This window comes from Aythya ferina, assembly GCF_964211825.1.
Source record: "Aythya ferina genome assembly, chromosome: 5".
NCBI lineage: Eukaryota > Metazoa > Chordata > Aves > Anseriformes > Anatidae > Aythya > Aythya ferina.
Genome location: NC_140301.1, coordinates 6,907,543 through 6,931,130, shown reverse-complemented (window position 1 = coordinate 6,931,130; position 23,588 = coordinate 6,907,543). Strand labels below are relative to the sequence as shown.

Genomic DNA, 23,588 nt, shown 5'->3' with positions numbered 1-23,588 from the left:
CCTTGCAGAAAAAGCATGGAAACATAGCTGAAAACGTTATTAATTTGTTCACCACTGGGGACAATGCTACCCGTGCACAGGATGAAGCACTGCTCCAGTCACACATGCCTTGTGTTAATGATACAGGTGTTGTCCCCAGCTCTCTAGAATCACAAACAACCGGTGCTGGAAAGATCACTGTGCTCACAAAAACCCTTGAGCACAACACCAGTGCTGGCTTTTCGCCTCATTGACAACTCGACTCTTTTGGCCAGCTACGAAATCGGTGCTGCCTACGGCGCGCTGCCAAGCAAGGCTGCTCTTCCTGTAACTAAGCCTTTTAGCTCAGCTCTCTTACAGAGTTTTGTTACAGAAGAAGACCTCAGTTCTGGAAGCTTGCCAGAATTTCTTGATAACCAGTTAGAGTCCTCTGGTTATTTGGTTGTGGCTGGTAACATTCCAGCTTCATTTAGCGTGGAGGAGTGGGACACAAATGCTCCAAGGCATAGTCTAGTTCCCTTTAGCATATCTAATAAAGCTACTGAGGGCATGCCATTGCAACCCCCTCCCATCAGTCCTCTGCAGTCAGTCATCATAACTTCTGTCCATCCATCACCAACACAACTAACTGCTGCTTTTTTGTCAACAACCAACTTTACCCATTCTGTCATTACAGTGTTATCTGGAGTGTCTTCTGGTGCACTACCTACAGTAGGAACTTCAGAAGCAAAACCACTAACGAGAAAATCATCTCCAGCTTCACCAGTGCCAGCTTCTTCCTTCTTTTCGCTCGGCACTGCCAACACACCTTTGCCATCTGTGATGGCTTTAAACACTCCAGTACTGACACTAACAAAAAACAACACTGCCACAAAACTGACCTCAGTCCTGAGCTCGGTAGGAATACATGCAGATCTTCCTTTTGCAACAGGAAACACAGCTGCATCACCTGTGGACATGACAGCTATGTTTATAACCCCTAAAAGTAGCACTGCCATGGCTTCCACGCTCGCACCCACAGCACACATACCACGACAGATAAAAACAACAGCCACTGACAGCCAGAAATTCCCAAGCTCAGAAATCACCAAAACGTCAACCCCGTATCCACTGACAATTACAGCAGCTTTGACATCTATTACAGCATCAGCGAAAGCCACTAGGCTTCCCCCTACTCGAACGGAAAACACTTCTGCTCCTCCAGAAACAACAGCAGCAGTGGCTTTCGCTAACATGACAGCAGCTCCTCCCCTGGATTGCCGCCTCTCCTGGAACCTTATGGTTAAAACAGGTACGTGGGGCCACTGAGTTTGTGGAAGGATCTCTATTTTGTGCCTAATTGTACCATTGAATACCAAGTTATTTTCAAATAGATCTTTACAGTTGTGCAATTCAAAATGGGAGGATTTTGAGCTGTCTGTGTGAACAGCACGACTTCTTATAGCTCTAAGAGTGTTTTTCACAGACAGCTCCTCCTTAATTTTAACAGCTCTAGGCTAAGGGGTTCCGGAGAGGTTGCCCAGTCTTCCTATGCGCTCCTTCTGGTGGCATCAGAAGATGCTTGTCTTGAAGATCTGAACAAAGAAGAGTCATAAAAGGGTTTATGAAGCTGTATAAACCTGAATGAGACTGAAGGACAATGAAATAAGCAGCTTTTTGATGTAACGTGGTTTTAGTAGCTGATAAAATACCTGTATCAGTATGACAGTAGATGCAACCTTTTTTTTTTTTAAGACAGAAGTAGTATGTACACAATATATGATTGAAAATACATCAGCGCAGCTGTAAAACTCTGCAAATAATAAAAGTCAGTGAAACTGTTAATAAACAAAGTGTACAAATAGCTGTAAAGACAGTTGGCAAACTGAAAGCAGTTGTAGCAGTGAAGGACATTTCTTTGTTGAGCTCTGCGAAGCACCTGTCCCTTACAGAGGCCTGCCTGCCTAGCACCAGCTCAGTCCTCTGGGAGTGCTGCAGCAGTCTATCCACAGGCAATCAAGTGTCATCATACCTCGCTCACGTACAGAAAGGCAGCATTGCAAAGCCTTGCTGTTGCTAAAGAAATTGCAGTTGTTTGTGGAACAGTGAGCCATTGTCATGAGAAGAATAGTGACCTTGGGGACGCTGCTGAGCCCCTGCAGTTCTTACTCCCATTGGAGCTGCTGCAAATCACAGATAGTTTCCTCCGTGATCTTTACTACCCCAACAGAAAAGAATTGAGAAAGCAAACAATAAGATGTTAATGTCTCAAACTAACACGTAGCTTTTGGTGTTTTGCAGTTCTGTTTCTGAACACAAGGAGGATGATGATCAGCAGGTCCTTCAAGGAGAGCGTGACGAAAGGACTCAACCAAGCGCTGAGACAAGCTTTCAACCAAAATGTCAGCGCTCAGGTAAGCGTGCCTGGCTTGCCTGTGTGATCTCACTGAAACAGCTCTCCCACCAAGAGAAATAATAAACCTTTACACTAAGAGTCAGTGGTGCTTGTGTGGGTGGCTGCAACATTACTGTAAACTGCAAGTTTGGGCGTATTTAATCCCATGGAGACTGTCTGCCTTGGTTTTACCAAGTAGCACCTGGTAACACAGTCCCTCCTGTCAGCATCCGCACCTTATTCCATCACATCCCTAATAAGTGAGTACAAAAAAAAAATCACATGTTGCTTTTAGGCCTTCTGAATCTGAGTGATTTGGCTGTGTCAAAGACAAGTAGCAGGTATCCTGTGGAGAGGTTAGCATTGTAAAGAAGGTGGGGGACTAGATTGTGTCAGACATTCTGCTTTTGTCTGCTGAGTCTCTGACCTCCCCTCCTGGCTGCTTCCTCACTTGTATGTAATATATAATTATGTCCAAATTAGTTTTGACACGTGGGTAACACCTGCTCTGGGCTCTAAAAATACAAGGACCGTTCCAAAATTTTTTTCATTTAATTTGACGAAGTAGAAGGGAGAAGTGCAACTTTCTTCTTGATATGTTCCAGGAAACTCCTGCAAACAGCAGTTTCTTCCTCCCCAGCAGTGTAGGAAGGACTCTGGTTTGCAGTCAGGCAAGTGCTGCTGTGCTTAGCAAGATCAATGGCAAGAGCAGGGCTAGTTAATGGGATGTCACTGCTGTCAGTCCACTCCCACTGAAAATGCAGTGCCTGACAAGTCCAGTTCCACAGGGATGAAAATCCTGCACAAGGAGAGACTACGTTTTGTTGAAAATAAATGAGGGAGATACGTTTGTCACTTTCTAGCAACGTTGCATGAAGCTCTGCTGCTGAATGTTAGAGCAGGCTGAAGCTGGTTGCTGGGGTACTTTTTGTAAAACACGCTCCTGCTTTTGTTAGGCTGAGCCTGAGGCTGTTACATGAGGTGCACTTACCAATAAGGGGGAAAAAAAAAATTACTTTTTGCTCACAGTAGAGGCCATCAGGTTGACTTTTGTCCCCATGCCCTGTGGCTGCAAGTTTTGGTTAATGTTACAGAGTTTAGGAATTGTACATTCCTGGGTCTCAAAAGCAGCAATAAAAAACTGTCAGATCTGTTCTCTCACTTTCTGCTAAACCTGACAGAGCCTGCATTTTTCTAATAGAGGAACCCTGGCTGTAACTCAGTTTGGAGGACAAGTTCCGAGGCTTAAACTCTTTGAAAAATAGAGGTTTTCTATGTGGAGTAAAAATCAACTCGTGTTTTGGCTCACAGTGTGTTTGTTCTTGTGGTCTGTCATTTCTACTCGTCAGTGGTAGCTTAGCCATCTGGGGCACTACAGGATAAGCAGCATAGGGGAGTCAGGTGAGACTGAAGAATCAAATATGGGAAACTTCTGGTCTTTCAAACCTAGAACCCCAAACCTGTAATGACAGAAACGTGGACATATTTAGTGAACTTCAGGAATGAAATAGAAGCTGGACGTTCTCTGAATTCTCTGTATTTTTATACTCAGAAGTAAAAAACATTCTTTTATCTGTACGTGAATGAAGCCTCAGCCTAAATTGGAGATCTGTGAGTTGCCGTGGTAAGCTCCTTGACCAGCTCTGTATGGCACTGATCCTTTAGACACATGCAAAAAGCCTGCGAGGGAGCTTTATTTGGAATGAGAGGTCCCATCATACAGCGGTTGAATTGCAAACAAAACCAAAACAAAAATCATTTCCCTGTGTGTTTTAGGTTGAGATCCTGGAGCAATCGAACAACGTGACGGTTGGTTACTACGTTACGCGGGGGAGGCTGGTTTTTATACCAGCTGCTGTAATTGAAAGGCTCATTGCCTACGGGATCAGCAACGCCACGGCAGACGTGAAGCAGCACGTGCTGCATCTTCAGTCCATTGCAACCCTGGCCGCGCCATGGAAGCCGCTCCCTGCGTACCACTTCCAGCTGAAGACAGGTGAGTGAGAGCCTGCCGAGGCTCAGCGTTGTGTGTTTGGCTGGCGGTTCAGTGCAGAAGGGTGATGCTTGTCCTCCCTCTGCTGTCCTGGCCCCCTCAGCTTTCCAGCATAACACCACAGCGAGAAGCAGCAGGACAAACTGTGCCTTGGTTTCACCTGCACCATGTCTGTGCTCCCAGTACCCGCAGGACTGCCAGCAGAGGAGGATGAATGCTGCCTTTCTTTCCTTGCCTTGGCCCTGTAAAACAACATATTCAGTGCAAAGAGACTTCTTGCACGTTCTTATGTATTTATGTGCACATATATATAGCAGTTACATTAAGCATATTCTTCCTAGCACAAACAGAACGAGAAGCAATATTATAATTGATTGTGTCTTGTAAGAGCGAGCGACTTGTGAGATTTAAGAGCATAACACGTTTCAAAATGACCTTCACTTACTGCCTGGGTTTGAATGAACCTGTACACAGTGGACTGGTCTTAGCATCTTACGTATCCATACAGAAGCAATCTCCACTTGTTTGTGGAGAGTATCCACTTTAATAATGCAACTTAATGATCATGTTTCTCTTTAATTAGGGCTAGTTTAGAATGGTCTTACACGGCACCGTTCTCACGTGCTTCATCTGCAAACTGGTTGTTTTGCTGTCAGACATCACAGGGGTTATGCATCTAAGAATATTTTGTCTACACACAAATGCGTTGTTCCTTTTCCAGAGCTGCAGTTTGTGGGTCAAACAGACAATATCCAGTCATGCAAATTTGTTCAGACAATGGAGCAACGGTTACAGAGAGCATTTCAGGATGCTGAAAGAAAGGTTTGGAACACCAGCAACAACCTAACAGTTCAGGTACACTTTGCAAGTGCCTGTTGCTAAAGTCTCTGGGTTATTCTTTGTTATGTGTGTGCTTGTACTTCAACAAAATGTCTTGGATAGCCACCATGGAAATAAGTTTTTGTTTTCATCTGAAATAAGATTTTGTTTATTACAGGAAAATTTATAAATGCATGATTTATAGAAAATTATAACTGTTATTTTTGTGAATTTGAATTTTACTTTTTATACATTCTTATCCTTTTAAGAAATAAAGGTTAAGCATTTAAGTGAAATTCAAATAAAAATGAATTGTTAGATATTCTTCCAACTTCATATTTTCAGTGAATGTGCAGGCACCTTTTCTGCCTGTTGCTGTTCTCCAGTAGCTCTGTGTTTGCTGAAGTAGGAATTAAAGTACCACAAACTGTTTTACACAGTAATGTTGAGTGAGCTGTGTCTGGTCAATCATTCAAGTTAACATCTCCCCGGTTTGTTGTTTGCTCTTTTTACTTTTATTTTTTAAATTTTTACTGAGCTGAACCGTGACTTCACATTGTTTCTTTACCTCTGTTTCAGATTTTGAATACCTCCAATGTCTCCCAAGCTGTCACTCTGTTTTATGTGGTGAGAAATCAAAGCACAACTTTAAATGGCACCACTTCCAGCAACCTTCTTAATCAGCTGTCAGCTGAGCTAGTGGGTTTCTATCTAACCTACCCACCTCTCACCATTGCAGAATGTAAGTATGTGCTTCTCAACACACACCTCTAAGATTAGCCACCACCAGGCTTTTACAGGCACTATAAGCTTTGTCATGAAGCTCACAGACTGTATATTTTTTCCTGACTAATTCTTTTTTTTTAACTTTGCTTTTTAAAAAAAAAAAATAAGAAGAAAGAGGAGAATTTGGAGTATTTCTTTTGCTTTGGTTCAATGTCTACTTCAGCTGTTAGAAACACTGTCAGATAATTTAAAAACAGTGCATGTATGCTGCCATTAATATATATTAATAAAAAGCCAGTGATGACTTCCAGACAAAGTAAAATGTAGTTTTATATGAAACAAAACTTAATCTTCCTACTTCGCTGTTTCACAGGGCCTCGGTATAGCACGTAAAGTTGATCTTCAGCCTAGCTCTTTACTATATGAAAGACCAAGCCCCCAGTACTTGGTCCAGTAACACGACTCGTTAGCATGCTTTGAATGCCAGCATGTTTGGGTAGTGGGTGAGTTCTGCCTACATAGCTCCTTTTGGAAAGTCATCTGTGCATTTGCTGAGCTTCATACCCAGTTTCCAGTGTGGTCTTAGCACTTGAGTTTCAATGATTCACTTGCATTTCCACTGTTAGGAAGAGTCAGAGGTACAGAGAGCTAAAGGAAGTCGTATGTCTGGGTAGCCTGGATTGTATATGTGCTCACTGACACGTTGTGTGCTCATTTCTTTAAAAAGAATAAAGAGATTAGAAATTTCATTATGGTGATTTCTGTTTAATCTGCTTGCGATATTCAGGTTGTGAAATTAAACTTGCTGTGGTGACAGGTTATCCATTCACTGGAAGAGATCAGTGTTCAAGGGAAGTGAGAAGAGACAGAGATGTAATGGGTACATTTGTTCATGGCGATGGACCCAGGTTAAGTGAGGGCAGGTTTCAGCTGATCTCACAGTGTGTAAACCTTCAGGAGATACTTGTTAAATTTGATGTACTGTGCTCAAATACCAGTAAAGATCTGGTAGCCATCAAATTCACTGATAAGGCATTAACAGAGTAGTTTGTAATTTTAATTTCACAAGCATTGAAATAATTGAGCGTATGAGGATAGAGCCAAACATGCCTTCGGGATCAGAACGCTGAGCGGATTTGTAGCTTCAAGTAAAATTAGCAAAGTGCTTGTTCATTTTCTGATTCTAAGAGTGATCAGAACCAGACTGCAGAAAAGTGAGCACTGGGGAAAGTACCAGTTGCCAGTATGACCAGTATGGCTTATTTACAAGCAGCCCAGCTGCAGAGTAATCATCTCGTGTAGTTCTTCATTAGGTACTTGCCCAATGAGCAGTCCTCTGTCTGGGGGGTGTGTGATCCCTCTCCAGTGCAAGGAGGGCAGAAATCACAGCTAACTCTGGTAGTTACGAAAATCCTTGAGAAAGAAGGAAGAAATATTCTTGAGATGTTACCTATCCACATCAGATGCTTGCAGACAAATGCCTGTAGGTGAAACTGCCTGGTGGTGAGTTCTTCTGCTGCACTGGTGCACTTCAGAATCAGACTTTCCATTCCAAGAAAGGGGCATCTCTGGGTTAGCCTGTGTTTTCACCAGTTCTTTCCACAAGCAAGGGGAAGTAGAAGGGAGGCTGTTGACGAATGTTGTGTGCAGGGAGCTAGGAAGGGCTGTGGACCATTCATCATGAGACAGACTCCTTCCTGTTTGTAACTTGCAAGTGAGCCTGTCAGAGTGCCCTGCGTGCAGGACTTGTCCTCACAGGGCATGCAGGAGTACAAGGAGTAAGTCCTAGGAAATGTTGATGATGCCTGTGCTTGGGTTATTATTATTATTTTGTCTCCAGAATGGGCAAAAGGCTTATGGTGCTTTTTGTAAGAGCAGTATAGGCATGTGCTCAGTAGTCAGGAGCTGTAGAAGACATTTGGCACGTATGAAGAGTCTTGTGTAGTACTGCAGTTCTCTGCTGATCCCCATACACGATGAACTGACACAATAGAGCCTTTAGCGAGTGCTCCTGTGACAAGTAATGGCTTATAGCTCATTCTGGAGTTCTGGGTTTTATTCCCAGTGCAGCAGGTACACAGCAAATGCACGAAAGTATTTATGGCTTTGAGATCGATGGCATGCGTTGTGAAAATGTTTACTTTGGGAAGTGTTTTATGCTTATCCACGTGGCAGTGCAGTGGCTTCAGTTCATCAAATAAATATTGTTGTCATTTTCAGACCACACAATTTCCTCCTAGACTCTGGTGGCTCCTCCAGAGCCCTTGCAGTCTATCATGGAAATGCACAGCTCAGGACTCCCAGTGAAATTCCTTCTGAAAAGCACTTACTGTGCATAATCAGATGTTGTATGTGTTTACTATTTCAAACCACTTTGGAGTTTAAAAACCAAGGTAACTAAATAGCAGTGTATCAACATGGGAAGCACGAATATTTTCTGAACTAAGTACCAAATATTAATGCTTTCCACTTTGCATAAATCTATTGAAAAAACGCTGATGTGTATAATGAATTAGTAGCGTATTAAACTTTACAGCCTAATGCACTTTGGAGATTAAAAACCTCGCAAAAGGCATCAAAATTGCAAACATCAGTCTCTCACAGCTGTAAGCACATATGCTAGTAATACCTGCATGCTTTTAATGTGCCTGCACCCTCACTTCAGGGTGTTTTCACAGTTCTACCAATCTCGTTTATAATTCATGTGAAACTGAACTTAGGTTGGTGGAAGCTGGCACTTGTTTATTTTACTTAATACTATTTTTTGTTGAAATTGTGGTCTGGCTTAAGTAGGATGAACTCACAAGAAGCATGGTGGAAAGTCCTCTTGTTTTCCACCAGCTGATTCCTCGCATGGAGAAAGCAGCAGAGATGTATGTAACACAGAGACACGCATATCATGTATCATCTTCAGTAATGGGCAACACTTAGCATTGCCTCAGAAAATGTACTAGACCGTATTTCAGCAGCAGAAGATACATATTCTGTGTGGTACAGGACCTATACTGTTTACACTCCTTGCCCTTTTCCAGACAGAAGAGAAACTGTAATCCTGAAAATGATGCCTCGAGATCTCTTCCTGGGCTGGATAGTACTGTCCTTTGTACTACAATGCTCATAGAAAAGCCGTAGTTCAAACTTAGTTATCAGTGTCTGATGAACCATATTGTTTAAGGACATGGTAGGATGTTGCAATGTTCTGAAATAATGTCAACTTTTATTTTAAAGCTTTGGAGTATCCAAACCTTGATGTCTCAGAGTCAACTAGAGACTACTGGGTGATCACAGGTACTTTTTAATCTTCCTTGCACTTGAGAGAATAATTTTTAGTGTTTAATTATATAAGCACATCTATGCAGTAATTTTATACAAAATAAATGACTGTCCACCGACCCTTTCTGTTGCATTCAGCTGGGCAAATGTATTTTAAGTTACTCTTGGACATAACTGTGAGTTGTCACCTTAAGCGCAGGAATCTCCTGCATTCAACGCATGCCTCAAAATTTATGCCATTTTGGGGTTTAAGCATTTACAAGCGCAGCATTGTCTTTTCAGTGATTTAAAACACAGGGTTTTTGTTTGTTCGTTTCTGGGATTTAGATTTAAATCTGAAAACAAAAGAGGCTTGTAGATATTACGCAGGAAGAAAGGTGATCTGTTAAACCAAGGAAAGTTTGTTGTCGTTTGTTGACTGTGTCTGGGTCCAGGAATTTTTGCATCTTCCACCTGAAGCATTAAACGTATAACTTCGTGTTTACAGGAAAAAAAAGGTGCAGGCAATGCTACTAAGTTTCAAAATCCTTGCTTTATCACAATCATGTCGCTAGTATCACATTGTCGTTCAGAATCGTTTTGACTTTAGAAGTGCTGACTGGGCAAGAGGGAGGAGACCCCTTTTCCCCGACACCATCGAGTCAGTAGATACAAGAGTGTTATCATTGTGTTTAATGCTCAGGAGTGCAAAGGATAAGAAATGTGACACGAAATGGCTTGGATTCTGTAGTCTTCTTCCAATATCCAGTGTGACTTGGTGGTTTCTGTTACATCTATTCCTAATTTTGAGGTTAAAAGTAAATACATGAAGAGACTGTCATCCTCTGAAGTACGGCTCCCCCCACCTGGACCCCATGAACCTGATACTCCATTTCGTGCCTTTGTGCACTTACTGTAATGGAATACTGTTGGTATTACAATACAAACAGTGTTGTTAAAAAAAAAAAAGATGTTCCCAAATGAATTTTTAAATAATATTGAGAAATCATACACATGTGTGAACTAAATTAGCATGCTGTATTTGAACTATGTAAATTCAGTGTACGTTTTATTTTACACCCAGTAGCACTTACGAAATGTCTGTTCAGTGCTCTCAAACAAGTAATATTTTTTTCCAAACAGTTGTACAAAATTCTAACTGCAGGTTTCAAAACTGCTGGATAAAAAAAAAAAATAAATAAGTGTTGTTTAGTTAACAACACTTTTAGTTAACTAATGTTCCTCTGACAAGCATCAAATCAGACAGCTCTCAAACAGGTTTTCACTGACTTTTTACATGGGAGATTACAGATTAGGTGCTTTTGTAAGACCTTTTGGTAAACTAAAAGCTTAAGAATGCTTTTGGAGGATTTTATTCTCTGAAACACCCTTGGCATTACCTGAGAAGCACAGTGCAGTGACTGAGACAGAAGCACAGTGTATCCCTGCTGGGAATCGTCGAGAGGGCAGAACTCTACTGAAAGAGTTTCCAGTTATTTTCCTTCTAATCTAGCTGGTCCCTGGCAAACAGCCCTGCAAACCACGTGTTACTTAACCTGTCGGTGTAAGATGTGCTGATGTTTGCTTTTCTCCATTCCCACAGTTATACAAGGGGTTGATATTGCGTTGCTGGGACTGAACAACCAGAGCTTTGCACGACTGATGGAGCAGCGCCTGGCCCCGCTGTTCATGATGTCCCATCAGCAAGGAAGGCGATTTAAACGTGCCACCACCGTGGGCAGCTACACTGTGCAGGTGGTTGATGCAACATCATTTACACCTAGACATGTTCTGGAAAGGGCTTTGTTTGGATGCACACAGCCTGAATTTGTGCGGAAAACTCAAACCAGGTTGAGGTTTCCTGCCTTTTTTCATCAACACTAAAGCAGTGAATGCAATATGCACGGCGTTACTAATGAATTCCTTTTTCTAAAGTCAGCCATGTTTTCATGCCTCTCATCTTCTAAAAGCTGTCATTAGTTAATCAGTGTCAATAAATATTTTGCCTTCGGTTCCTGTGAAGATAAATACAATATACATATTTTATCAAAAAGTCTTATATTGGAAATAATGAATAGTTCTGACTTTTTGTTCTTAAGGGGTAAAAAAAGAAGTTTCCTAGCTCTTCCATCAATAAAGGCAGAACTTTTTTCTTTTTGTTGAAAAAATGTATGAAGCAGTCCTTATACATGGTTAGTCATCAAATTATATGTCCATAGATCACATTATGAAGCAGAGAGAATTTATTAATCATCTTTCCCTTATGTGGCAACATTCCCCATTCATTTATTTGAAACAACGTTATTTTACTTTCTTACTAACTTAGCCAATTGATGTTAGTTGTAGGGGATTCAAAGAGGGTCTCTTTTCCAAAATGCATCACAAGTTACTACTGTTTCCCTTTGTTGTGTGTTATTTTTCAATAACCACTTATTATGAGATGTAAAAACAAATTACCACTTTTCTTATTTGCCCACAATTCTGTGTATTTTCCCAATTAAAGAATTTTTAAAAGAAATACATTGTTATTTATGGGAATCGTGAACCTTTTAAAATTCTCTGTGAAAATATGACATATTTTAGGCTTCAACATAACGGAGAAGAATCTCAAAAAAAAAAAAAAAAAAGGTAGAGGTACAATTTTAAAATTCTGCTGGTGTTCTGCTGAATAAAATTGAGAAAACGTGGTTCTTTTTATTGGTAGCCTGGGATCAAAAATAATGAATGTAGCAGTAAAATGTGAGGGAATTTTTGAACTGCAATGTGCTGGTAAAGTGTAGCTTTCAACATTAGGACCGATTTTAAGAATTCCCTCTTTACAGAGGACTCTAATGCCCTTTCCTTTTTTTTACTGCATGCTTTTCCTCGTATAGGAGTATACATTAGGATTATGTTTAAGGATTTTTATGAAGGCAGTCAGTCCTCACTAATTTTAATACACTGGGATGTGGTGAGAGGAAGCTCTGCTCCTCTGAGGCTATTTGCGTGGCGCTTACGCTTACACTGGGTCTGACAGACTGTGTGCACTGCCTTCAGGTAGCTTCTTGCTGGTTTTCTGATGATATGATACAACTGAAATTAATTTCTTTCTCTCTTTTTATTTTTTCTTTTGAAAGATGGTTAAAATCCAACGAATTCCAGGACCCAAGGAGCCAGCGGAACTGACGTACTATACTTTATATAATGGCAAACCTTTGCTGGGCACTGCAGCTGCCAAAATTCTGAGTACTGTTGACTCCCAGCGAATGGCCTTGACGTTAGGTTATGTGATTCAAGTTCAAGCTGATCGTAAGAGTCCTTTTGAAATTTCTCTGTTTTATTTAAATAACAGTTTAATGTGTGAATTGATGTCTTTAACAATCTCTCCACTTTTCCAAGATGTTTATCCAGGTGGAATTAAAGTTATAATTTGGGTTTCCATACTGGGTCTCCTTACTGGCTAAAAAGTGTATAAAATGGGACTTCCAGGGTCCATTATTTCAGCCATCTCTTCTGCCTAGAGGAGCAGTGATACTGAAATAATTGCACGTAATGGTGATAGGAAAAGAAGGAACCACTGTAATAAGTAATTGATGTATCATCCATAAGTATATGATTGAGTTAGAATACTTAAGTACGATATCATTTCCAGGGAGTGCACAATATTGTACCTGATTCTTGATTTGATTACGGTCTGTAATTGACTTTGACTGGACTAAAACCCCAGATCTCCATTCCTGTCTTCATAAAGTCTGGCATTTAAATTCCAAACTAATTTGTTTTCAATTACAGTATTTCTTAGTGTTGTTTTTACTAAAATAGCTGTAGGAAATGTATAGCAGCTTTATAACTCTTCATGCAGTTTTATGATCTATGTGGGTAGTTAGATAATTATATGACAGCTGATCATGATGATCTAACTTTGTGTTTCCATGGTCTGAGAAGGCAGCCTCATTCAACTGCATGTTTTCATACAAGTTAAACATGCATAGAATATTATAAACAAAACTTACAGAAATTGAAATTACGGCCTTGGTTAACTGAGATTGTGAAGCCAGAGTATTTGAAATGTAGGAAGTAGAACTACCTTTATACCTTTTTAGAAAAAAAAAAAAAAATCAATTTGTTTCATTTTAGACACAGTGTTTGTAGTCTGCCTTTGTATTCCCAAAGAAAATACTTTGTGTGCATTTCATTTTTACTCATTATAATTTCTGTTATAGCAGAATGAAAAGCTCTGTACCAAAATGCAGTAAGAAAAGACATCTACCCTCAGGAGCTTGTAGTCTGGTTAGACAAGACAGATGAGTAATAACAAAAAATATAGATGTTACCATTCCCTAAGTGAGGGACTGAGCTATAGCAAAATGAAAGGCTTGTTTCGAAATCCACCGACATCCTGTTGAGTAGCATGAATTGTGGATTGACTTATTCAAGGTCACATTGCAAGCCAGTAACTGAACTAAAGATGCAAACTAGGATTCCAAAATGTCTGTCCTCTTAGTCATAAGGCCATTGTTTCTTCTGAGTTCTCTCCAAAGAATAGTTATGATTTTTCAAAAATTGTTTTCTGCTTATGCAACAGCAGTCTGTGATTATTGCTATGCTTATTGTTGTCTGATGAAATTCAGATTCTCTTTCCTTCCCCACAGCCCTTTCATTGCCAAACTACATGTCCAGGGTCATTAATTTAGAATTATATAAGCTCATTGAGAAGTGAACCTTGAAAGGTTACTTAATCCTGGGGTTTCGTGTGGGTTTTAGAGAGTCTCTAAGCATACAATTGCTGTTAGGTACCTAACGGTGCTATTCCTGCCTAGCCCAATATTGTATTGGCTCTGCAAGAAGTTGCAGATATACAAAGAAAAGGGACTCAACCTTCAAAAGGACTTTCAGCTGGCTTTCATAGCTGCTGCTGAGCAAGATGGTGTGCATTCTGTCTGATCCTGAGAGATGCTGTGTGCCTCTGACAGCTAATAAGTGCAATGACATTTGAAAGCACTAATCCTCAAGGAAGTAGGAAAGGCTGTTGTACATTGGTTTGTTCACAATTGCCTATCCATGCCAGTAACCAGTAGCACAGGAAAATAAAGAGAGAAGGTGTGTTGAAGTCCACAAAATATTTCAGTGAAGCACACACAGAATCATAAGGAGATTATCTGGTGTTTGTCCAGAAAGAAATGTAATGAGAACTGAGGTTGTGTCACAGGAGGATCGTTTATGTGTGTACGAGTTGAGCATGCATACTAAGGGATTTTATTCTGATGAAAAGGAGTCTAAAACATTTAAGCACCACCGCATTTCCGAAATGTACCCTTTTCCTCATGCCATTATTAATATATCTGCAAATAGCTCTTTCCACCCTCATCCCTTCTCTTCCTTCAGAAATAATGGATTCATTTTGACCTTAACTATGACAAAGTATTTCTAGAGCACAAGAGAAGCATTTTCTTATTGCCTATTGATGTCAGTAATAACTGTTAGTGTTCTTAACTTCATTGTCTCAAAGCTGAGCCAATTTATTCTTGCTGAGCCTGCAAGTCTGTGACACGAGGTATGGACTCCCTGTGTACACTTTCAACACACGTGCTATCATGCTATCTTACTATAAGCTGGTTTTGTTTTGAAAAGTATTTAAGGATGTATTAATTGCATCTTTTTTTTTGTGTGTGTGTATGTCTGTGCTTATTCTGTAAATTAATATTTGAGTGATATCTAACTTGGGAGCTGATGGCTAGTTTTGCAGCTGGCTATAACTAACTAAAGAAGAGAACTCAGATATTTGTGAATTGAACAGTATGATACATTTTTTAATTTAATGAATACAAAGGCATAGCTAGGGTACTAACAATCCTTTTATACTAATTACTATAGGCAGCTGAAGACACTATTGGAAGCAACTTGAATCTTTCATTTACATTGTAAAACTTACCAGTTTTTGCAATTTTCTATAGCCGTGGTGAAGAACCCACCAAACAACCTGTGGATCATTGCAGCAGTGCTGGCTCCCATTGCTGTGGTTACGGTTATCATCATTATTATTACGGCAGTTCTGTGCAGGAAAAACAAGAATGACTTCAAACCGGACACCATGATGAACCTGCCTCAAAGAGCTAAAGTGAGTGACTGATCTCCAGATCCAAGACACCCCTTTGCTTTCTGAAGTTTTAACCCATGCTCTGCTAGATGCAAGTGAAGGGTATTTGGAATTCAAGTGGTCACAGCTCACAGGTTGGGTCTTTGGACTTGTCTGTTCTTGATACCTCTGGTCAGAGCAATTACCCTTCTGTTCTACTCAGAACTCATCAGATTACTTCACAGCTTGACATTTGCTGTGTGACAGAGGAGCTGCTACACAGTGATGGAAAGCACTTTGTCATTTGGGCTAAGTAGGCTATAATCAGGACAGTTGCTTCCTTCACGAAGCTGGTGTACAGATTAGGACATGGAATATCACACCCAGGTCTTGTCAGCAGCATTTCTGCCTTAGAATATCATTCTCAGACCCGTGGCCTGAGCTGCTTCTATGCGCTGTGCGTGGCAACAGTTGAAGTTGTGGGCTTTGGCAGTAGTTCAGACCTGGTCCTAGTCAGAAGTGCTCCATCCAGCTGGTAATTCAGAGATTTTTTTTTTTAATTCTTCAGAAAATTTCTCTGAATGCTATTTCCCTTTTAGATGGTCTGAACTTTCTAATTTATTTGTGGATATTGTTGATTGGGTTCAAACAATGAAATTTTCCTTAAACTTACTAGCCTAATATAAGGATATATATATATATATTTCAAATCAAATACATTTCCAGTTTGATTATCTAGCAGAAATATGTTACAGAATAGTATTTTGTTTCTGTAATGAAAAAGTCTGCCTTTGCAACGTTGCTCTTAGACAGGGCCAGCCGAAGTTAGGAGTCTGTATCCACAGAGTGTGTGTATTAGTCGTACTGTTCCTTCACCCTTTTAGTTGGCTTTGTTCTTTTTCATTGGCATGGGATTGAAGTGAAATTTTGTTTCATTTGTTTGCTAATGCTGCAGACAGCAGGCTTATTGTGATTTCAACTTCACTGCTGCTAGTGCTGAAAAATGTAAATTGGAGGGAGAGCTGAAGGATGCATATGACAGGTCTTTTCTCCTAAGCTTAGCTTAGTTGCAGATGGGTACAGCTGGTGCCAGCTGGAAAAAGACATTTTTATCCAAAATGATACAGAAAAGACATTTTCATTCATTTACAGTGTGCTCATCTACTTATCTGACATTATCAAACTACTGTTAAGACTAGATCTGAAAAACTGAAACAAGTAATATTGCAAATGTGGCAAAAATTAATACCACTGCAGTGATATCACATAATGGCCCATTGAAATGTCTAAAATACAGATCCTACTTTATTAGGGGTTACTGCAAATACCGTGCAACATTTAATTCTTTTTATATGCAGTCTTATTACCAGCTGACATGCAAAGTGAAACTACATACGTACATTGTTTTGAGCTGGCAGTCATTATGGGATGCTGTGCAGTGGAACAAAGTTGCTATTAAAGAACAAAAAAAACCCATCAACAACAAAAGACTGCTGGCAGAGGTTACAGCAAAGAACTTGAAAGTGTTTTAGTATTCCACAGTTGTCATTCCAAAAAGAAAGAGAATGTCAACTTTTGATTTTTCCCTAAGAAACCAGAATTTAATCAGGCTGTAATACAGGTGGTCAGGTGGAAACTTGTTCAGTCAGGCTAAATTTACATTAGCAATCAATGTCATCACACAGGAGTTTAATCTGCAGATCAAAACAGTTGGTGCTGAGCTGCCAGCATCCACGCTATACTCATTTCAGGAGATTTTACTGCACATTTGCTCTCAGGAGAGGGGCTCTTTGTCAGAGAGTGGAGTTACAGGACAAGGAGTGATGTTTTAAACTAAAAAAGGGTAGGTTTACATTAGATATTAGGAAGAAAGTCTTTACGCTGAGGCTGGTGAGACATTGGTACAGATTGCCCAGAGAAGCTGTGGATGCCCCAACCCTGGGATTGTTCAGGGCCAGGCTGGACAGGGCTTTGGGCAACTTGGTCTGGTGGGAGGGGTCCCTGCCCATGGCACGGGGTTGGGATTAGATATTTAAATGTTTAGATGTTTATTAGGTATTTAGATATTTAACGTTCCTGCCAATCCAAACCATTCTATGGTTCTGCTTTGCAGCTGCAGTACAGTAGACCCACTTCTAGAGTAACATTTCCCATTTTTCTTTTATCTGAAAGGAGATTCATGAGCTTTGAGATGTGAAGCAAAGTGTGGCCAGTGAAGGTAATTTGGAGATTCGCTTCAAAAGTCCATTCCTGATCCAAGCTAAAGTGCTAGTACATATGCAGGTCATTTTTGGTACATTTTGAGACTCCATAAAATATAGAGATATATCTCATTATAGAGATAGTGATGCATTTCAAAATGAAAGCTAAATTGATTGCTATTTAGTTTTGCAAAGATGGTTCCATCAGAAAGGTTCAGCCAGACCCAGCTTAGGGTAGACGCGGGCATATGGACCACGGGAGATAAATCCTGCAGCAGGGTGGGAATGGTCTGGCTTGGTCTGTCCTGATTTCAGCATCTTTACTTAAAATAAGGCTAAGGAATGTATTTTGGGAAGATAATGTAATAAGGTCATTTTGAAAAGAAAAGTTTTATTTTTAATTCCAGCATTAGTTATATCAGGAATAGCAGTAATTACTCGAGCTGTAATTTCTTCATTTCATGCAGTTTGGCAATACAAATAGCAGATAATGACATATCTACATCACATTTAAAATAAATATAATATATTTCATTGCTTAGAAAAGTGCCTGAGACTGCTTGATTAATGCTAAATCTGTTCTGGAAGTGGAGCCACAGCAGCAGGATTTTTAGTTTAAGGAACAGCTTTAATTTTTTTTTTTTCTGTGAGCCTGAGTCTTGCTGTTGAATCATTGCGATAGCTTTATGATGCCTTTAGAACATACAGTAAACTATATAGAGAAGAGAGTGTTACGGGATACCAACAGCCTTGGGTTTCGGCTGGTTTTGTTTTGAGAGGTGTTTCTATTTCCAAAGTCCCATCGCAGGGGAGCTGGCAGAGCAGAGCTGCCTCTTCGGCGCTGCAGTCCTGCTGCTGCTGCGAGCAGAGGGACGCTGCAGTTCTTTGCAGAGCAGAGCTGCCTGCCACTGCCCTTCGGGGACTCTGTCCCATGTCAGCAGGACAGGATGCGTGAGCACAGCACAGAGGGGTACTGAAACGCCCAGCACTGTATCATTCTGCAGAAGGGAGCTGCGCTGTAACAGCAGGATTGCTGCCTCTGCCTGGTAAATCAGAAATGCCATTGCTGTTGTAACAGACTGAAGGCTAAATCAGTAAAGTTTAAAAAATGACCTCTCATGTACAGGTTAGTTTATAGTGTCTTAAGAATTGTGTTGCATTCTGTTGCCATTTGGAACTGACTGAGCAGCCAGTGACATCAGGACGAAGTTGAAGGGAAATGGCAAGGTTACCATTTTTTCCAATTGACTTTCCAGTTGCAAAATTAAAAGTAGTACATAGGCAAATGGGCAGAATTCTGATGGGAATTTATTTTAATGCTCTTTAAATGCTGCTTTTGTTTTGAGATACTGTTTTTACTTTGAGGTTTTGGATAGATGTTAGTTTTTACCTTTCTTGCTTCCAAATTCACAGCATGCTTTTTTTTAAAGGCTGTAATCTGATTTGTCACCTTTCCTTTCTTTTAGCGCATGAAAATATAAGCTTGCAGGTAAACAGAGATAAGATCTGCAGTCTAAGACCCCCAAGCAAATACTGCAGGCCATGAGAAAAAAGCCACTATCAATTTGATAAAGGGCATAGGGAAAAAAAAAAGATAAGAGAATCTGTCTGTGTACATGGGTATATGCAGAAGGAGGGAGTAACCTTACTTTTTTCTTCTTTGTTTGCTTTTCTGTTCTTTTCTTTCCTTTTAGTTAAATATCAGTGTCATTTTTGTGATTGCTACAGAGAAAAAAAAATGTCCCAGAAAACTCCCTGTATTCATTCTGCCCTTTGCCAGACAGCGTAATTTAATTGTCTGATCATTCATTTATTTCAAAATCAATATTCAAATCCCTCTCCTTCGGTCTTTCTCAGTACTGTGGCCTTATTGGACACCTATGCTTGCTGTGCTTTAGCAGTGCCTGATCGTGATTCAGCCTTGCCAGTTCCCTTCAGGGGTGGTGAAGCCATCTGTTCCTGTGGGCTTTCTCAGAGCAGGGTTCCAAGATCAAATTTTATTTAACGCAATATGTCCGCTGATGAGGATGGCTTTTTCAGCTATTCATTTTTAATGCAGTTTGTTACCAGGCATGGTGGTAAGTAGAGCTCAGATTAAAATAATCCTTCATTTTCTTCCTTTGGCACATCCAAGCTGGGACTCCGTAGAGTTCTGTAAAAATTCTCACGTTCTGGCTTTGCTAATTTTTGCTTTAAATAAGATATGAATTAAAAGTTGTAAATTCTACTATTTGAAAGGCACAGAGGGAGAAATACCTGATTTCATCAGCTTTTCTGTGTTGTTTCCTGTTTTGGAGAATAACTGTGATGGTCTTGACTAACAGTTAATATAGATAATGAGGCTGAAAAAATATTATTTTGGTTAAAGATATTGTTTTCTAGGATAGTGTGCAGTAAGTTCTTCCTAGCTGCCTTCACACAGCTTCTGCTTCCTTTCCTTGTTCCCTCCCTTGATAGTTAATTTGGTGGCTGCTTTTGCAGTACCTTGCATTCAGAGGAGGCAAGCAGACGGCTCTGTCAGGGACAATAGCATCGTGACTTGCCATGGGGTACTGATGGTGAATTGACATTGTTCTGATACACATATTTTTTCCTGAGTTGGTTTGAGTGTTTTGTTTTTTTTTTCCCAATAAAAGACGCAGTTTGGAAAGCTAAGTTTTGCTTAAATGATTTAATTTCTCCGCTGGGAGAATCCACATTTGGTGGCTGCATTGCCCAGATCACGTTTGTCATTTCTGCTTCTCGCTTGCAGAGGCAGCAGGAAAAGCACAAAGCACAGCCGTGGCTTCAGGCTAGAAGAGCCTGGGCACGCAGCCCTCAGCTGCTGGGCTGCAAGCCTCTTGTGAATGCCACTTCTCAAGAGAAACAAGTGAAATCAGTAAGAACCTTCTCAGTAGGCAACTTACAAGCCAGGGGGAATGTAATTTCACTGTCCTGAAAAGGACCTTTTTTGGGGAAAAATTTGCCCATGAAACTTCTATTTGTGCCTATTTTGCTTTGTCTTGATCTGGAATAAATTACTCCCACCTCCTTTGCAAACACAAGATTGTTTCATAGACAAAGTTTTCCATTTTCTGTATGGTCTTATTTTTCTCCTTCCTAATATCTTCTTTTTTGTGTTCGTTTTTCCATTGTCTGTCAGAGGAATTTCTGGGGGTGTTAAGGCAGCAAAAGAAAGGTTAGCCAAGATCAATTTAATTCCAATTAATCATGTTTAAAATACACGGAATGGAGATCTCATCAGAAAAACTGCTTTGTTGGGCATTCATGTTGTAATCTACACATTTTTACCTCTAGTTTATTTAATTAAAGAAGTTAAAGGATAGAGGAAATTATATATTCAGTTGGAAATTTTGTATTAACATATGACACATGCTGGAAACTTTTTTTGCCCACCTTTTTTTCTTTTTTTTTTTTTTTTTCAGCCAGTGCAAGGCTTCGACTACGCCAAACAACACTTAGGGCAGCAGGGAGCTGAAGATGAAGTTTTGCCTGTAACTCAGGAGACCGTCGTACTTCCACTTGCAGTGAGAGATGCTCCTGCCTCCCAGGAGAGAGAAATTACTCAGGATGGGAGCACCATTAAAACTGCCCAATCCAACGAAACAAGGAAAAGGTATGGAGTTACCTGTGTCTGCAGAGGTTTATGCAGAAATGGGGTACATGCTGCCAGTTGCTTGGGAAAATCTGTAAGGTTTGGCACCCAGGCTCTGTGTGTGACAGATGGTTCTTCCGCAATATATTCTTGGCGTAACATTTGTCTGCACTGGATGGGTATGATTGCTGCAAAATGCAAGATAAAATAAAGTGAAATCTTCACGGGTTGTACGTGGTTAGAGGAGGTAAATGGGAAGTGGCTCTCTTGTGCATTCTGGCGTTGTACAAGCGATGAACCTGAAATAAACATTGGATCTGGAGCATGAACGCTGATCATTTCTCAAATGAAGCAAAAGGCAGGACTTCTGCAACTGTAAATTGCTGTAGCTCCACGGACAGACTGCATCAGTCCAGAACTGAACCCAGTGTCTTCATTAGCTGAAGAGCAAACCCTAAATGTCCACTGAATTATGTCATTAAAGCAAGACCTCTAGATTCAGCGTGTCTATAGCAGGACAAGTTAGAGCAGACTAGATGGCATCAGTGTCTAGAGTAAAGTTTCTCAGGTTAGCAGTTTCTTCAAAGTCTACAGGGTTGTAGGAACACAGATTAGAAGCTCCCTGGGAAGTTACCTGACCCTCACTCTTCTCCACTGCATTGTCAAATATACCCCTGCCTGAACTTCTTTAAATTTCTTTGAAGTCTTCCAGTGGTGTGATCATCATAGCTTCTTTGAGAATCTTCTTTGCTGCCTTTCTCGTTATAAAGCTTTACCTGAGGTCTACCCTGAATCATTCTCAGAGACACTATTAGGTCAGTATTTCTTATCTCAGTCATGACAGGCAAGGAAGCAGATTATACCTTTACCTCAGGTGTTTTGCATGTTTCAAGTCCAATTTTCCTTGACCTGTTGTCCTTGAAATTAATTTGGAGCAGAGGATCATCGACTTTTTATTGCCATTGCTGAAGAATGATACTGAAGGGAAGAGAGAAAAGTAAAACCATGCAGTAAACAGCATGAGGAGAGGCAACAGGTTGTTTTCTAGTTCACAGGCATTAAGGGTCCTTGCTTCTTGGAGGGATTTGATTACATAAAAGAAGGCTATGTGTTTAGAGCAGAGAAATCCTATAGAAAATTAAATCTTTGTAGTTGAGTCACCTCATTTTACACATGTCAATGCACAATGATATTTGCCCTGTAGGAGTAACAGAAAAGCTTGGAAAACTCAGTACAGCATTTCTGTGTGCTGCCGCTGAAAGACACTGAAGCTGCCTGCAGCTGTGCGAGGTGCCAGCCCATGCAGCATGGGGCTGGAGCTCCTGGTGTTGCTGCACTTCTTGGAGGGGTGAACCTTCTCGTTGGTCATACGCTGAGGTTTTCCCTACAGGAGAAGGGAAACAGAAGGCTACTGAGCTGGCACGTTAGGTTTGGTATGTTTGTCTGGTTGTCCAGTAAATCATCTGCAATACTATTTGGAGGTAGGATAAAAAGAGAAGAGTAAGCCAGGTGAGAATTGCTATGGTTACTGTAGTTGCTTTGCATGTAAACTGTTATTCTGTCCTTCTAATGTCAGCGGTGTGTTGTTCATGCCATAAATCACTCAAACGATGAAGATCAGATTTTACATTCAACGTGAACCAAAGTGGACTTTGTGCCTGTTGGTCTTCTGTTCCCTGGTAAAGTGGCAAATGGAAGATCACTGTTATACCAGCTTCACCTGCTGGTGCTGTGCTACCTCAGTTAATAACAGGAACTGCTTTGTAAAATGTTTTGAAGTCTCTTCAAAGCCAAGTGGAAATACACACAGAAAATACAAAGCAGCTCTATTAGTTAATTGTCTAAAAAAAGTGCTTAGGCACCTCGCTCAGTCCTTGGAATGAGTGTAGAAATTCCCCCCTACTTAATCTGCCTGTTTTTTAGACAAATGTTGGTTAGCAGACTTGATTCAGGAGTTCACAGGAGCGTTACCCTGTCTATAAAAATGTATGGAGCCTGTGATACTTCTTTGCTACCTTCCTAAGCAAACAGTACTACGGAGTTAGTTTTATCTCCCTTGGGGTGATTACGTGAATAAGTGAGAACACGCAGAAATTTCGTCTCTTTTCGTCCCCATCAGCTGTGTCTGGGGATGGAACTGAATGGTTTCTTAAGATGAAGAAAAAATTCTTGACCTTTATGTATCTGCTCTTTGGTCCTGGTTACTCAGCAGTCTGGAAAGGTCAATTTAAAGCAGGCTGCTCTGAAGTGTGAAGTGGCTGGTAACTGGTCAGTATACAGATATTATTACCAGTGGAAACTTAAAAGATAATAAATACAATGGTCACTGAAAAATGATGAATATTTAGCTCAGTGGCAGCAGAAATCATGCTGCAAGCTATCTGTACTTGTTTCTTTTCCTTGTTCCCAAGCAGAGCAGCTTTTCTTCAGGTATTAGTCTGTACCTGGAATCATTTATTTACCGGGACTGTTCATTAGCAGTAACAGATGTGTCTATTGGGGAGCAATTCTACTTTTCAAGAATATTTATTCTCAATAGAATTTCACACGAAAATCCACAAGTTGAGATGAGGTGGGCTGCATGCTGAGTTTTC

The 23,588-nt window shown here is 40.5% G+C and overlaps 1 protein-coding gene across 6 annotated transcripts in view; it reads left to right on the top strand.

Moving 5' to 3' along the window:
- The window catches only part of KIAA1549L (KIAA1549 like), a 103,735-nt gene that overhangs the window by 38,165 nt on the left and 41,982 nt on the right, over positions 1-23,588 (top strand). For 5 of the 6 annotated variants that reach the window (XR_014693315.1, XM_084519985.1, XM_084519987.1 and 2 more), the window contains exons 3-12: positions 656-1,270; positions 2,260-2,372; positions 4,130-4,349; positions 5,068-5,201; positions 5,745-5,907; positions 9,120-9,179; positions 10,747-10,898; positions 12,260-12,431; positions 15,077-15,240; positions 20,825-21,015. Coding sequence is in view for 5 of the 6 variants with exons in the window: in XM_084519985.1 (XP_084376111.1) it covers positions 656-1,270; positions 2,260-2,372; positions 4,130-4,349; positions 5,068-5,201; positions 5,745-5,907; positions 9,120-9,179; positions 10,747-10,898; positions 12,260-12,431; positions 15,077-15,240; positions 20,825-21,015 (1,984 nt within the window). In the remaining variant the exon portion in view is untranslated. The remainder of the gene's footprint in view (positions 1-655; positions 1,271-2,259; positions 2,373-4,129; positions 4,350-5,067; positions 5,202-5,744; positions 5,908-9,119; positions 9,180-10,746; positions 10,899-12,259; positions 12,432-15,076; positions 15,241-20,824; positions 21,016-23,588) is intronic. The other variant, XM_084519988.1, reaches the window with a different exon arrangement.